Source organism: Belonocnema kinseyi, chromosome 7, assembly GCF_010883055.1.
Source record: "Belonocnema kinseyi isolate 2016_QV_RU_SX_M_011 chromosome 7, B_treatae_v1, whole genome shotgun sequence".
NCBI lineage: Eukaryota > Metazoa > Arthropoda > Insecta > Hymenoptera > Cynipidae > Belonocnema > Belonocnema kinseyi.
The window spans coordinates 38,387,139-38,402,517 of record NC_046663.1 but is presented as its reverse complement, the minus strand read 5'-3'; the positions used below and the strand labels follow the sequence as shown (position 1 = coordinate 38,402,517).

At 24.9% G+C, this 15,379-nt stretch overlaps 2 protein-coding genes across 2 annotated transcripts in view; both read left to right on the top strand.

Annotated features, from left to right (window-relative positions):
- The first annotated feature begins 27 nt into the window (after positions 1 to 27).
- LOC117175820 (transcription elongation factor 1 homolog) lies at positions 28 to 842 on the top strand. The gene is made up of 2 exons (XM_033365577.1): positions 28 to 271; positions 342 to 842. The coding sequence occupies exons 1-2, from the start codon at positions 156 to 158 to the stop codon at positions 472 to 474; spliced, it is 249 nt and encodes an 82-aa protein (XP_033221468.1). The 5' UTR covers positions 28 to 155; the 3' UTR covers positions 475 to 842.
- Positions 843 to 11,608: 10,766 nt separating this feature from the next.
- Positions 11,609 to 15,379, top strand: part of LOC117175816 — a 62,132-nt gene continuing 58,361 nt past the window's right edge. Inside the window, exon 1 of the mRNA XM_033365573.1 lies at positions 11,609 to 12,326. The gene's annotated coding sequence lies outside the window, so the exon portion shown is untranslated. The remainder of the gene's footprint in view (positions 12,327 to 15,379) is intronic.

Sequence of the window (15,379 nt, the reverse complement as noted above, 5' to 3'; positions counted from 1 at the left end):
TGATTTCAATTTGCGATCAGTTCGCCACCTGGCGGAGAAATAGTTCAGAGTACACAAATAAACAACGCTAACGATAGTGAACGTTCTTGAACGTTTTTACCGAAAAACGAATAATTTGTTGTTTTCAATACAAAGGATCGCACTTTTTGGAAAATATGGGTCGAAGAAAGAGTAAAAGGAAGCCTCCACCAAGAAAGAAGAACATCGAACCATTGGACACGCAGTTTAACTGTCCTTTTTGCAACCACGAAAAGTCTTGCGAAGTCAAAATGTAAGTATTTGTTTTTCTGACAATTATTCAATAATTATTCAGTTTTATCATTGTTCTTTCATTTTTTCAGGGATAAGGGCCGCTCTGCAGCGCGGATAACGTGTAGAGTGTGCGCTGAAGATTTTCAAACGACTATAAATCTGTTATCCGAACCCCTGGATGTGTACAATGATTGGGTAGACGCCTGTGACACCGCTAACTGACGAATTTTTATTTTGACTGCATAAATGTGACAAATCTTGAGCCAATGTTTAAGCAGAGCTGCTTGTAAATTCAAGGACTCAAGTAAACCATTTTCTCCGAATTTTTCTGGGTAAACTGCGATTTATTTATAACTAGATTATCAATTTAATTAAAATCAAGAAAATATGTAATTTCATGTGAATTGTTTATAGGTTATAGTTTTTATTGTAAATTTAAGAAATTACAGAAAGATCGATTGTGTTTGTACTTTGTATTTTGTGAAAGTGTCGAAAAAGACGTGAGGAATGAAGTTTTATGAAACTTTGTACAATTGTAATTCGTATATTTTCATTTTATAATATATGTGTTCATGAAATCATTTCCCTAATACGGCCGTTTTATTTCTTTACGTATTTAGATTGAGTAGTTTCAATTTCAGTACATAAATTTTTAATTTTTTGTAATCGAATCGACCCCAAAATTTCGGAAACTTAACCTCAAAAAATGTATATTTCCAGACTTAATCTGTTGTTTTTTTTTGTCATATATCTGGATACTTAATAATTAAAAGTACGAATTAGTGTGATTATTAGGCTAATAATGGGTTAACAACCCCTTAGAATTAATGAGGGTGGCCGCAGTTCAGGAAAAAGTCAGAAACTTTAAAAAAAAGGCGCGAGTGAATTTCTGTAAGAATTAACCATTTTACGTAACTCAAGAATTCCGAAGATATTTCAAATTTTGAGATTTTGTGAAGCTCTTGAAAATTCGTGTGAAGTACGTCAAAATCTCTTGGAATTAATAAAAGTACCGAAAAAATTTAAAAAATCTTTGAAAGTTCTTTAGAATGTTTTGAACGTGGTTTGAATTATTCTAAAATCATTTCAATCTTAAAATAATTTGAAATATTCGGAAATATACAAAATTCTTTAGTTCTTCTTTGAGAATCTATTCTTTGGAATTTTCAGAAAATACTCCAAAATCTTTCAAATTATTGAAATCTATTGAAAAAAGCTTGGAATCTTTAAAATGTCCTAAAATCTTTAGAAATTTTATTTGAAATTCCTTGAATATTTTTTAATCCCTTGGGATTCTGTAAACCCCCATTTATATTATTTTAAATCCCTTCACATAATTCAAATTCTTCGAAATATCTTGAGAATTCCTTAGAATTTTTAAAAATACAAAAAAAAAAGTTTAATTCTTTGACACAATCCTTTAAAATGATTGAAATCTATTGAAAATACCTTGGAATGTTTTGAAATATCCGAAAAGCTTTAAAATCTTTGGAAATACTTTAAAATATGAAAGCATGTTTGGAATTCTACAAAAACCGCCATATATTTTTCTTTGAAATTCATTGAAATATTATTAAATACTTTGACATTCTCTAAAACATGTAAATCATTTTTAATTTCTTGGAATTTATAAAAATACTTCCAAAACAAGTTTAATTCTTTGAAATAATTCCTTAAAATAATTATAATCTTTTGAAATATCGTAAAAGCTTTAAAATCTTTGGAGTTTTACAAAAATTGTTATTTCTTCTTTAAAATCCATTAAAAAATGATATAATTCGTTGGAATTCTTTAAAACCCATGGAAATTATTTGAATCCCTTAACATCATTCAAGTTCTTCAAAATATCTTGAAAATTCATTGGAATTTATAAAAATATCCCCAAAAAATTTTAATTCTTTGAAATCTTTTGAAATTTCCTAAAAGCTTTAAAATCTATGGAAATAATTAAGAATATTCAAAAATCTTTGGAATTCTTCAAAAACTGTCATAGCTTCTTCTTTAAAATCCATTAAAAAATGATAAAATCAGTCAGAATTCTTTAATACCACATAGAAATTATTTTAATCCCTTTAAATCATTCGAATTCTTCAAAATATCTTGAAAATTCCTTGGAATTTATAAAAATACCCCCAAATAAAATTTAATTCTTTGAAATAATCCCTGAAAATAAATTGGAATCTTTTAAAATATCCTAAAAGCTTTAAAATATTTTGAAATAATTTTAAATATTCAAAAATCTTTGGGCGTTCTACAAAAGCTGCCATATATTTTTCTTTAAAATCCATTAAAATATTATAAAATACCTTGGCATTCTTTGAAACCTCATGTAAATTATTTTAAATCCCTTTAAATCATTCAAATTCTTGACAATTCCTTGGAATTTATAAAAATACCCCCAAATAAAATTTAATTCTTTGAAATAATCCCTGAAAATACCTTGGAATCTTTTAAAATATCCTAAAAGCTTTAAAATCTTTGGAAATATTTTTAAATATTCAAAAATCTTTGGGCGTTCTACAAAAACTACCATATATTTTTCTTTGAAATCCATTAAAATATTATAAAATACCTTGGCATTCTTTGAAACCTCATGTAAATTAGTTTAAATCCCTTAGCATCATGCAAATTCTTCGAAATATCTTGAAAGATCCTTGGAATTGATAAAAATACCTAAAAAAGTGGTTGAAATATAGAAATATTTTTAAAAAATGTCATTATATTGAATCCCTCACTTCTTCTTTTTGGAAACCCATTGAAATATAAAAATCTACAAAATTCATAATTTCTTCTTTGAAGTCCATAAAAATATTTAAAAATCCCTTGGAATTCTTTAAACTCCCGTTATATTATTTTAAATCCCTTAACATCATTCAAATTCTTCAGAATATCTTGAAAATTCATTAGAATTGATAAAAATACAAAAAAAAAGTTTAATTCTTGGACACAATCCTTTAAAATTGTTGAAATCTATTTAAAATACCTTGGAATCTTTTGAAATATCCCAAAAGCTTTAAAACCTTAGGAAATATTTTTAAATCTTTGAAATTCTACAAAAACTGCCACATATTTTTCTTTGAAATCCATTAAAATATTATAAAATACCTTGGTATTCTTTAAAACCTCATGTAAATTATTTAAAATCCCTTAGGATCATTCAAAATATCTTGAAAATTCCTTGGAATTTATAAAGATAGCCCCAAAAAAGTTTAATTTTTTGAAATAATCCTTTAAAACATTTGAATTCTTTGTAAATGTCCTAAAAGCTTTAAAATTTTTGGAAATATTTCAAAATGTTTTAAAATCTTTGGAATTCTACAAAAACTGCCACATATTTTTTTTTGAAATCCATTAAAATATTATAAAATACATGGGCATTCTTTAAAACCTCATCTACATTATTTTAAATTCTTTTGAATTTATAAAAATACTCCCAAAAAAAGTTTAATTCTTTGAAATAATCCCTTAAGAAAATAAAATCTTTTGAAATATCCTAAAAGCTTTAAAATCTTTGTAAATATTTTAAAAAAATTTGAATTATACACAAACTGCCATATATTTTTCTTTGAAATCCATGAAAATATTATAAAATACCTTGGCATTCTTTAAAATCTCATGTAAATTATTTCAAATTCCTTAGCATCATTGAAAATATCTTGAAAATTAATTGAAATTTATAAAAATATCCCCAAAGCAAGTTTAATTCCTTGAAGTAATTCCTATAAAACAATTTAAATCTTTTGAAATTTTCTGAAAGCTTTAAAATCTTTGGAAATACTTTAAAATTTTAAATGATTATAAATCCCTTAGCATCATTCAAATTCTACAAAATATCTGGAAAATTCCTTGAAATTTATAAAAAATATCCCCAATAAAATGTTCAATTCTTTGAAATAATCCCTGAAAATACCTTTGAATCTGTTGACATTTTCTAGAAGCTTTGAAATCTTTGGAAATATTTTTAAATATTCAAAAATATGTGGAGTTCTACGTTGGAATTCTTTAAAATCCCATGGAAATTATTTGAATCCCTTAGACTCATTCAAATTTTTCGAAATCTCTTGAAAATTCACTAGAAATTATCAAAATACCCTAAAAAAATGTAATTCTTTGAAATAATCTCTTAAAATTATTGAAATCTTTGGAAATATGCTAAATTCATTGGAAATGCTTTAAAATATTCGAAAATGTTTGGAATTCTACAAAAACTCTCATATCTTCTTCCTTGAAATCCATTGAAATATTATAAAATCCGTTGGAATTTTTTAAAACCTCGTGGTATAGAAACCTCGGATAGACCTCGTATAGAAAATAATTTAAAATATCCTAAGATATTTAAACTCATCCAAAAACTTTTGAAAATCCATTGCATGTTTTTTATACTGTTGAAAATTCCTTGGAGTTTTTGAAAGTACCCTAGAATCTGAAAAAATTCTTTCCAATACATCAAATTATTGTAATCAATGGAAAACTTTTGGAATCTAGTAAAAATATTCGAAAATCTTGAAAGCCCTTTGGTATCAATTTAAACTATTGGAATCTATTTAAAATACCATAAAATACTGCAATCTCTTGAATATTTCTCCGAATTAAATTTGAAAATAACTAAAATATTTAGAATCCTTTGAAATCCGTTAAAAATTTGTAAAGATCTTGAAAATTTTTTGGAATTTATAAAAATATTCCAAAATCATTTTAAAATTTTGAAATCTCTTTAAATTTTTGTGAATAAATTCTTTAAGATCAATTCAAATATCATAAAATGCCTTAGAATAAAATAAAACCTCATGAAAATTTGTTTAAACACCTTAACATCATTGAAATTCTTATAAATTTCTTGAAAATGAACTAATCTCTTAAAAATTCCGTGGGATTTGTAAAAATACCCCAAAATTTTTAAAGTTTGTTAAAATCATTTTCAATAGATAAATTCTTTAAAATTCATTAAAGTAATATAAGATCCTGTCAAATCCTATGAAATCCGATATTTCCTGAAATTTTGGTAAACTTTTTAATCTTTTGAAATCCTTTGAAATTTGTTAAAGCTTTTGAATATTCTTTGGTATTAAAAAAAAAATCACTTTCTTTGAAATACCTTGAAACTTCAGAAAAACTCTTGAAAATTTCTTAGAATTTTTAAAATTACTTTAAAATCTGTCAAATTTTGTAAAGTGACATAAAATTATTGAAATCAATTGAAAATTCTTTGGAATATTTTAAATATCCGTTGGAAATAAAAAAATAAAACAATATATTTCAAATCCTTTGAAATCCCTTTAACTTTTTTAATGCTCTTGAAAATTACTGGAAATTTTTTAAATACTCTTAAAACTTTAAAATTTTGTTAATATCACTTCAAATTATTGGAATCTGCTTAAAATACTCTAAGCTGTTTTAGATACTTTAAAAAATTTTGAAATCGTTATAAATAATTAAAGTTCTTGAATATTTTTTGGAATTAAAAAAACTAAATTATTTAAAATCCTTGGAAATCGCTTTAAATAACTTAAATCAATTGTTAATGAATTAAAAAGAACCCTAAGATATTTTAAATCCTTTAAAATATTTTTCAATCCTTTGAAATTTTTAAAAGTTTTAAAAAACCCTTAGAACCTATTAAAACATTCTTAAATATATAGATTTTTCTAAATCCCTTGAAATTATTAAAGTTGATGAAAAGTCCGTGGATTTCTTCAAATATCCTAAAATATTAAAAAAATAAACTATAAACTAAAAAATATTTTTAAATGTCTTTTTAAAATATAATTGAAATCTATCAAAACTGCCCTAAGATATTTCAAATCCTTTCGAAATAAAATCTGTTCAAATCCCTTGACAGTTTTCAAAGTTCTTGAAAATGTCTCCAAAAATGTATTATGAATGCTCTGATATATTTCAGATCCTTTGAAATCCCATGAAATCAATTGAAAATTCTTTGAAATCTTCTGAAATACCCTAAAAATATTCCAAATCCTTCAAAATCTCTTAAAATTTGGTAAAGCTCTTAAAAAGTTCTTTGAATTTTTTAAATACCACAAAAATATTACAAAATCCCGTAAAATTATGAGAAATGTGATCTTTTCTGAAAAACGTGGGAAATTGATTAAAATACCTTGAGAGGTTTTAAAATCTTGGCAATCCTCAGAACTCTTATAAAAACCCTTGGCATATTATAAAATATTCTAAAACATTAGAGAACCTCTAAAATTGATCCTCATTTTCCGAAATTCTAATAAATTTCTAAAAAACCCCATGATGATTTTTATAAATCCTTTAAAATCATTCAAATCCTTAAAAATCTCTCGAAACTTCCTTGGAATTTTTTCTGAAATATTCCAAAATCTTTTGGAATCCCTTCAAATTATTGAAATATATTTAAAATTCCTTATAATCTTTTATAATACCCTAAAATATTTCAAATTCAAATTTTAAATGGTTTTAAAAGCTTTCAAGACATTTTAAAAAGTTTACCACAATTTCAAGAAATATCAGCAGATTTCATATAGTGAATGCTTTTAAATTCTTTGGAATTCCCTTTAATTTTTCAAATTCTTCTAAAATATCTCAAGTTTGCTCAATTTAATGGATTTAAACAAATTTAAGCTCATCTTGAATTTATTAGGCATTTTATCCATTTTTTCAGGTCCCCCGAATTCTTCTAAACTCATTTCAATTTTATTGAATTGAATGCATTTTTTCATATGTTTGAGTTCTTTTAAATTCCTTCTGAATTCGTTTGAATTGATCTAAATTCTCTCAATTATACGCAATTGAATTGATTTTTTTTAGTTTTTTTTTTTATAATTCATCCTGCAGTCTTTTGAATTCACAGGAATTTAAATTCTTTTAAATTTCATTAAATTTTTCTAAACTTTTTTTAAATTTACTGAACTTAATTAATTTTTATATATGTTTGAATTGTTTTCAATTGACTTACATTTTTTAATTCATCACGATTTTGGATTAATTTCTTCTAATTCTGAGCTAAAATTTTTTAATCATATAATTTTTTAAATCATAAAAATGCAAACAAACTTATTTATTGAAAGAAGTTGACTTTTTTGGATTCAGTTGCACTCAATTGCAATGAATTTAGTGCCTTCTTTCATTTTTTTAAATTCATCCTTAATTATTTTGAATTATTTGGCATTTCATTAAATTCTTTTGAATTCCCTTAAATTTTGGTACACTTATTTCAAACTGATTTCAATGCATTTTTTCTTATGTTTTAATTGTTTTTAATAAAAGCATTAATGTTGAGTAATGACTTTGTATTCAACTTGAATTTTTTTAATTCAGCATGATTTTTATGAAATTTATTGAATTTTTCTTATTCCTCTTCAATTTTTCTAAATTCATTCCAATTTTACTGAAATCAATTAAATTTTTTTTTCCAATTTATTTCAATTCTTTTGGATTAAATTTGAATGCTTTGGAAATCTTATAAATTTATTCAGAATTCTTTTGAATTCTTCCAAATTCGCTCCATTCTATCCAGTTCAATGGATTTGTTTTGTTTTAATTTATCCTGAAGTCTTTTGAATCCTCAGGTATTTCACCAAATTCTTTTGAAATCAGTAAAGCCATTTGGAATCAATTCAAATTATTGAAATTAACTTAAAATATCCTAAGATATTTCAAATTCTTCAAAATCTTTTGAAAATTCATTGATATTTTTTTAAGTGTTGAAAATTCCTTGAAATTTTCAAAATTACCCTAAAAATTGTAAAATTCTTTCAAATCCCATAATATTATTGAAATCAATTCAAAATTCTTTGGAATATTTTTAAATATGCAAAAAACTTAAAAACCCTTTGGTATCAGTTTAAATTATTGTAATCTATTTAAAACTCCCTAAAATACTATTTAATTTTTTATATTTTTTTTCCAATTCACTTCAATTCATTTTTATTCAATTTAAATGGTTTGGAAATCTTATGGATTTATCCTGAATTCTTTTCAATTGTTCTAAATTCGCTTAATTCTACTCAGTGCAATGGATTTTTGTTTTAATTCATCCTGAAGTCTTTTGAATTCTTAGGTATTTCACCAAATTATTTTGAATTCCCTAAATTTTCCTGTACTTATTCAAACTTACTGAATTAACTGAATTTTTTTATCTGTTGGAATTTTTTCAATTAACTTAAATTGTTTAATTCGCCACGAATTTTTATGAATTTCATCGTATTCTCAACTTCAATAACCATAAATTTGGTTAATATATCATTAATTTTTTATGGTTTTTATCGGGGTTTTCTCACCTTCCTTCAATTCTTTTAAATTTACTCCAATTTCACTCAAATAAATCTATTATTCTCAATTCATTTGAATTCTTTTGAATTTAATTTGGAATCTTATACATTTATCCTGAATTCTTCTCGATTCACTTAATTCTACGTGATTTAATTGTTTGTTTTTTTTTTCTAAATTCATGCTGCAGTTTTTTGATTCTCAAGCATTTCATCAAAATTCGTTTAAATTGTTTAATGTTTTTCAATTCATTTTAATTTCTTTGAATTTCATTTGAGTGGTTTTAAAGTTTTAAGAATTTATACCTAATTTTTTTAATTCTTAAATATTTACGTAATTTTAATAGATTCAATGGATTTTTTTAAGTTTTTTCAATTCATCCTGAAGTATTTCAAATTCTCAGGCATTTCATCAAATGATTTTTATTACCCTTAAATTTTACTAAACTTATTTGAAACTTTCTGAATGTAGTGAATTTTTTCATATATTTGATTTATTTTTAATTAATTTAGATTTTGTTATTTCGCCAAGAATTTTTAAAATCATAAAACTGACTTTTAGATTTTAAAATTTTGTATAATGTATTTGAATTAAAAAATGTTCGAATTCCACTAAAATCTGTCAATTGCAATGAATTCATTGGATTTTTTTTCAGTTTTCATTTAATTCATCTTTAATTATTTTGAATTATTTGGCATTTCATTCAATTCTTTTGAATTTCCTTAAATTTTTCTAAACTTATTTCAAACTTACTGATTTCAATGCATTTTTTCTTATGTTTGAATTTTTTCTTTCAGCTAAAATTTTTTAACTTAGCATGATTTTTATGAATTTTATTTAATTTTTCTTATTCCCCTGCAATTTTTTTAAATTCATTCCAATTTTACTGAAATCCATTAAGTTTTTAAAGTTTTTTCAAGTTAATTTCAATTCTTTTGAATTCAATTTGAATGGTTTTGAAATCATATGAATTCATCCTAAATTCTTTTGAATTTTTCTAAATTCATTCAATTCTGCTCAGTTCAGTGGATTTTTGTTTTTGTTTTAATTCATCCTGAAGTCTTTTGAATTCTCAGATATCCAAATTTTTTTTTTAAATCATTAAAATCAAATAAATATTTTAATTCACCATGAATTCCAATGAAAATCATCGAATTCTTCTTAACTTTAATAACCATAAATTTGGTTAATATATAATTAATTTTTATGAATTTTATTGGATTTTTCTCATTTCCCTTCAGTTCTTTTAAATTCACTTCAATTTTAATCAAATAAATAGATTATTTTCAATTCCTTTAAATTTAATTTGGAATATTATTCATTTATTCTGAATTTTTCCTAATTCACTTAATTCTACGTGATGCACTGGATTTTTTTAGTTGTTTAATTAATTGAAATCTCAGGAATTTCACCAAATATTTTTTAATGTCCTTAAATTTTCCTAAATTTATTTCAAATTTACTGAACTCAGTGAATTTTGTCACATGTTGGAATTGTTTCAATTGATTCGAATTGTTTAATTCGCCACGAATTTTTATGCATTTAATGGAATTCTTCTTAACTTCAAATAACTTAAATTTTTTTAATTCACCATTAATTTTTATGAATTTGATCGGATTCTTCTCATTTTCCCTCAATTCTTCTAATTTCCATCCAATCTTGCTTTAATAAATCGAATTTTTTAGATTTTGTTTTAATTCTTTTGAATTTAATTTGAATCGTTTTAAAAATTTTTTATTTATCCTGAATTATTTTGAATTCTTCTAAATGCATTACATTATATTCAAATCAATAGAATTTTTTTTAGTTCTTGTTTAATTCAACTGAATTCTTTTGAATTCATCTAAAAACGTTCAACTTTCCTCAGTTTAATGGATTTTTTATTTAATTTTTTTATTTTATACTTAATTCTTTTAAATTTTCAGGCATTTATTCCAACTATTTTGAATTCCTTAAATTTTTCTAAACATATTTCAAAGTTTCAGACTTACTAAATTCCATGCATTCTTTCACATGTTTAAATTTTATGAATTCACTTAAATTTGTTTAATTTAACATATTTTTTACGAATTTTATCTGATATTTCTCAGTTTCATTCACCATAATATATTATTTTAATTTGCCATGAATTTTTATGAATTCCTTCGGATTCTTCTCATTTCCTTCCAATTCATCGAAATCCACTCCAATTTTACTTACGAATTTTTATTAATTTCATCGAATTCTTCTCAACTTCAATTAAGTGAATATGAATTTTGTCGCATTCTTTTCATTTCACCTCAATTCTTTTAAATTCAATCCAATTCTGCTTACGTAAATCAAATTTTTTAGATTTTGTTTCAATTAATTTAAAATTCTTTTGAATTTAATTTGAATGATTTTGAAGTCTAATGAATTTAGTCTGCATTCTTCATAATTCATCAAATTATATTTAATTCGGTGGATTTTTTAGTTTCTGTTTAATTTATCCTGGAGTCTTCTGTATTCTCAGGAATTTTGTCAAAAAATTTTTAATTCCCTTAAATTTTCCCAAACTTTTTTCAAACTTACTGAATTCAATGAATTTTTAAATTATATTTTTTTAATTCATTGAATTTGTAGAATTAGTCATTTTGAATTAGTCATGTTATTCAGTCTGTTTTTGTCAGTCTTGATAATAAATAATAAAAAAATAAATTTTATATTTAAGGGCGCGTTATAAAACCTAACCTCAAAATTGAATTTTCTCATTCTACTCCATAAATACTAGAATCTATATCTAATATTACTTAAAAATACTAGAAGTTCCATCGATAAGTATTCTGATTGAACTTTTGGCTAATTTCAATCCTTTTTCTGCAAAGATTTGTTTATGCTATTCAAAAAAAATCGTTGTACACATTTATAATAGACTCCGTAATAAAAATGCTACAAGATTAGAATTTTCTTCTCTAAATATTAGAAGCCTGCGAACATGAGAAATTATTCAGGAAAACGTGATAGGGAATGTTGAAAATGAATTTTGGCGGCTACCCTCTTAATTTAAAACCCTGCAACCGGAAGCTGAGTTCTCCAACGGAAGTACGTGAAATGGTAGACAAAATGGCGAGCGTGCGAGCGGTGGTACACTCGTTTACAAAAGTTTGCCTAAAAAAATGCCGCGGAAAGTGAGAATCAGCGACGCGTGCGAGCAATTCTGAAGAATTTCGGCATAGTTGTCGTTGCCCCGAGGAGGAGTCCCGAGGAAAAAGGAGAACGGCATGGAGGAAAGGAGGAAATATAGGAAAAGAAGCCCCCAGGAATCGAGCCACTTGTGATTTTCGGACATTGGGGAGTCCGCGACCGTCGCGGCGAACAACGACGCTACCGTTGTGTGTGCGTGTCATTATTTTTAATCCCTAATTAACGAGTAATTAACGGATTTCCCCCGATCCGTTGGACATTTCGTCGTTAATTTCGCGGCTTTTTATCGCCGGGCGAGGTTCACGACAAACACTTTGTGAATGTGTGTTGTGTGCTTCTACCCTCGTTTGACAGATATCGAGCAAAGAGCAAGCAAAGGAAGACGCGAGTTTATGACATTGTTCTCATTTTTTCGAGGCAGAGAGAAATTCTCCCGTCATCCTTAGAACACAAATGCTCCAAAAGTTTGCTCCTCATTTCTCGGATCAGATTCGAGATTAGTGCTCCTGCCGCTCACTCAAAATCGTCTCGTCCATCGAACAATCTCGAGAGAATTATTTCTCTTGATTTTCGTATCGTTCGGATTTTCGCTCAAGGCTCTTTCCAGTTTTTTGGAGCACCTGGGGCTGAAACTCTGGCAAAAATTGGAAAAATTATAACAGGTATGTTCGAATTTTATTCTTGGCTAATTTCAGCAGTTTAAAGACACTTATTTCGCCTAATCGGGGCATTGAATTTGTTAATAGTATTGATAGTATTAAATGTTTCGTTGTTGTTGTAATCATCCTTTATTAGAACAATCACCTCTATTGTCGTTATTGTTTATATTTTATATTGTTTTAATAGAACTTAACAGTTTTGAGTTTAGCCTAAAAAATAGAGTGCTAATTGTGTTCCGTGTAAAATTCAATTATTTATGAAATCAATGTTGCGAATAGTTTGTCAGTTTAAAACTTTGCTGTTGTATACCATGGTGAGTATAATATTGTGAGTGACTTAATTCCGAGGGTGATAAAACATGTAAATTAAGATATGTAGTAATAGTTTAAAAAGTGTTATTTATTCGCGCTGGATTGTAAAAAATAAGTAAAATTGCATTCTACAGCGCTGTTTTGTGTTTGTTGACTAATCAATGAAATTTCACATGTTTATTGTCAAATTTGAAGACCTATGAAAGCAAGTTTTTGCGAAATTACAATTTTTATTTTAAATTAATCAAAGTATCGTCTCATGTCCACTCCTTTATGGGAACTCAGGAATGCCATCAACAATTGAGGAATTATTAAAAAATTGACAGTTTTAAAATTGAAATTGATTATTTCCATTTGTTTTGATAATTGTTGAATTACTTATTATTAAAGTCCTATTTTGAAACTGCATATTTTATTACAATTACTCGAATTTGAAAATGATGCAATTTTGACCACTGAGTTTTTGATTGAAAATTTTCTTTGATAAGGACCAAAAATGAAATTTTACAGGATAAAAAAACAGTTTTCCGCGATAGATTTTCAAAAAGATTAATTTTTACGTAAACAGTTGCGTTTTTAACCAAGAAGATTAATTTTCTACCAAAAAAGAAAGATTCTCAACAAAATACATACATTTTTAAACAGATAATTAAATTTTCAACCAAGAAGATAAGGTCCTACCAAAAGAGATGATTTTTCACCTAAATAGGTCAATTTTCAACCAAATAAATGGATTTTCAAATAAAAAGATACATTTTTAACCAAGAAGATTAATTTTCTAACAGCAAATATGAATTTTTATCCAAACAGTTAACTTTAAAATTGAAAGAATTAATGATTAATATAAAATAAAAGAATTTTAAACAAAACCTTTTAATTCTAAATCGAAAATATGAATTTTTAACTAAATAATTGAATTTTTAAATAAGAACTCTAAATCTCTACCAAAAAATATATTTTTTCAATATAAAAAACTAATTTTAAAGAAACCCGTTTAATTGTAAATCGAAAAATATGAATTTTTAACGAAATATTTGAATTTTTAAAGAACATTAAATTTCAACCAAAAAGATTTTTTATCCTAGGATATAAATTTTAAATTGAAAACGGATCGATTTTTTAATTATTTAATATTGAAGGCCCACTTTGAAACTGCATATTTTCACAACAAATTTAAAAAATAGATAACTTCTCAACAAAAAATATAATAGGTGATATTTTGACAAAGAACAAAAGTTCAGTTTAAATAAAAAGAAACACTTGAATTTAACCAAAAAGTACGAAATTCCAACAAAATAGTTGAATCCTCAACCAACATGTGTTTGAAATTCTGAACGTTTAAATGAACGACATGTTTACTGATGGCTTTGTAAACTAGAAACAGCGCTGAAATATTGATTTAATTTATATTCTGAATAACAGTCTATAAAATAAACTTCGAATGCATTATTTTAATTGTAGATAGAACAATATTTTTTGATAAAACAAAACACAGATTAATTTTGACTCAAACAGTTGTGTTGTTAACCAAAAAGATTGATTTTCTACCAGAAGAGATAAATTTTCAAATCAAACCGACAGGTTTTCAATCGAAAAGTTTAATTTTCTATAAAAAAAAGAAGGTTACTTAACAAAATACATACATTTTTAACTAATTCAATTTTCTACCAAGCAGATTAAATTGTGACCAAAAGAAAAGATTTTACAACCAAATAAATGAATTTTCAAACACAAAGTTACATTTTTTATCAAGAAGATTAATTTTCTACCAAAAAATATGAATGAACTTTTGATTTTATGATTGAACTTTTAACCGAAAAAAATTAAGTTTTAACCAAGTAGTTGAACTTACAACCAAGAAGATTAAATTTCTAACGAAAAATATCATTTTTCAACACAAATACCAAATTTCCAACTCATTATTTAAATTTACGGGCCAGGAAACTTATTTTCTATTAAAAAGTTTAATTTTTAATAAATTACATGAATTTCCGACTAAAAAAGATAAATTTACCCAACAAAAGTGGAATAATTATATTTTCAGTTAAAAAAATTAATTTTGAAACAAAAAAATCGAATTTTCATCCAAAACGACGAGTAAATAGCCAAGAATATTAATTTTCAATAAAGAAATAACTTTTCTAATTGTTAAATTTTCAGGCCAAAAATACGAATTTTCTAAAAAGCAAATGAAATTTTGAACCTAAGAATATGAATTTTCAACAAAAAAAGTTAATTTTCAACAAAATACTTTTTTTATATGAGATAATTTATTTATAACAAAGAAAGCAAAAGAGTTTTTAACTAAAATTACAAATCTACAACTTTAAAGTAAAGATTTGAATTTTGAACCTACAAAGACGAATTTTCAACAAAAAACGTAATAGTTGATATTTCAAAAAAAAAATTTAAGTTAAAAATTAAAAACAGCTTGATTTTAACAAAAAAAAAAAAAAATCAACTAAATTCTTGATTCCTTTATCCAAACAGATTAAGTTTGAATTTAACAGTTGCATTTCAACCAAACAATTTGATATTCTATAAAAAAAAGGAGTTTCCAACAAAATATATACATTTTTCACGAGTTAGCTAAAATTTTGACTACAACGATTTTTCCTTAAAATACTTGAAACCTTTACTGAAAAAAATTAATTTTTTACCAAAATATTGCATTTTTAACGAAAAATTGTTTTTTTTTTCTACAAAAAAAGACGAATTTTCAACCACTTTAAACAAAAAAGATG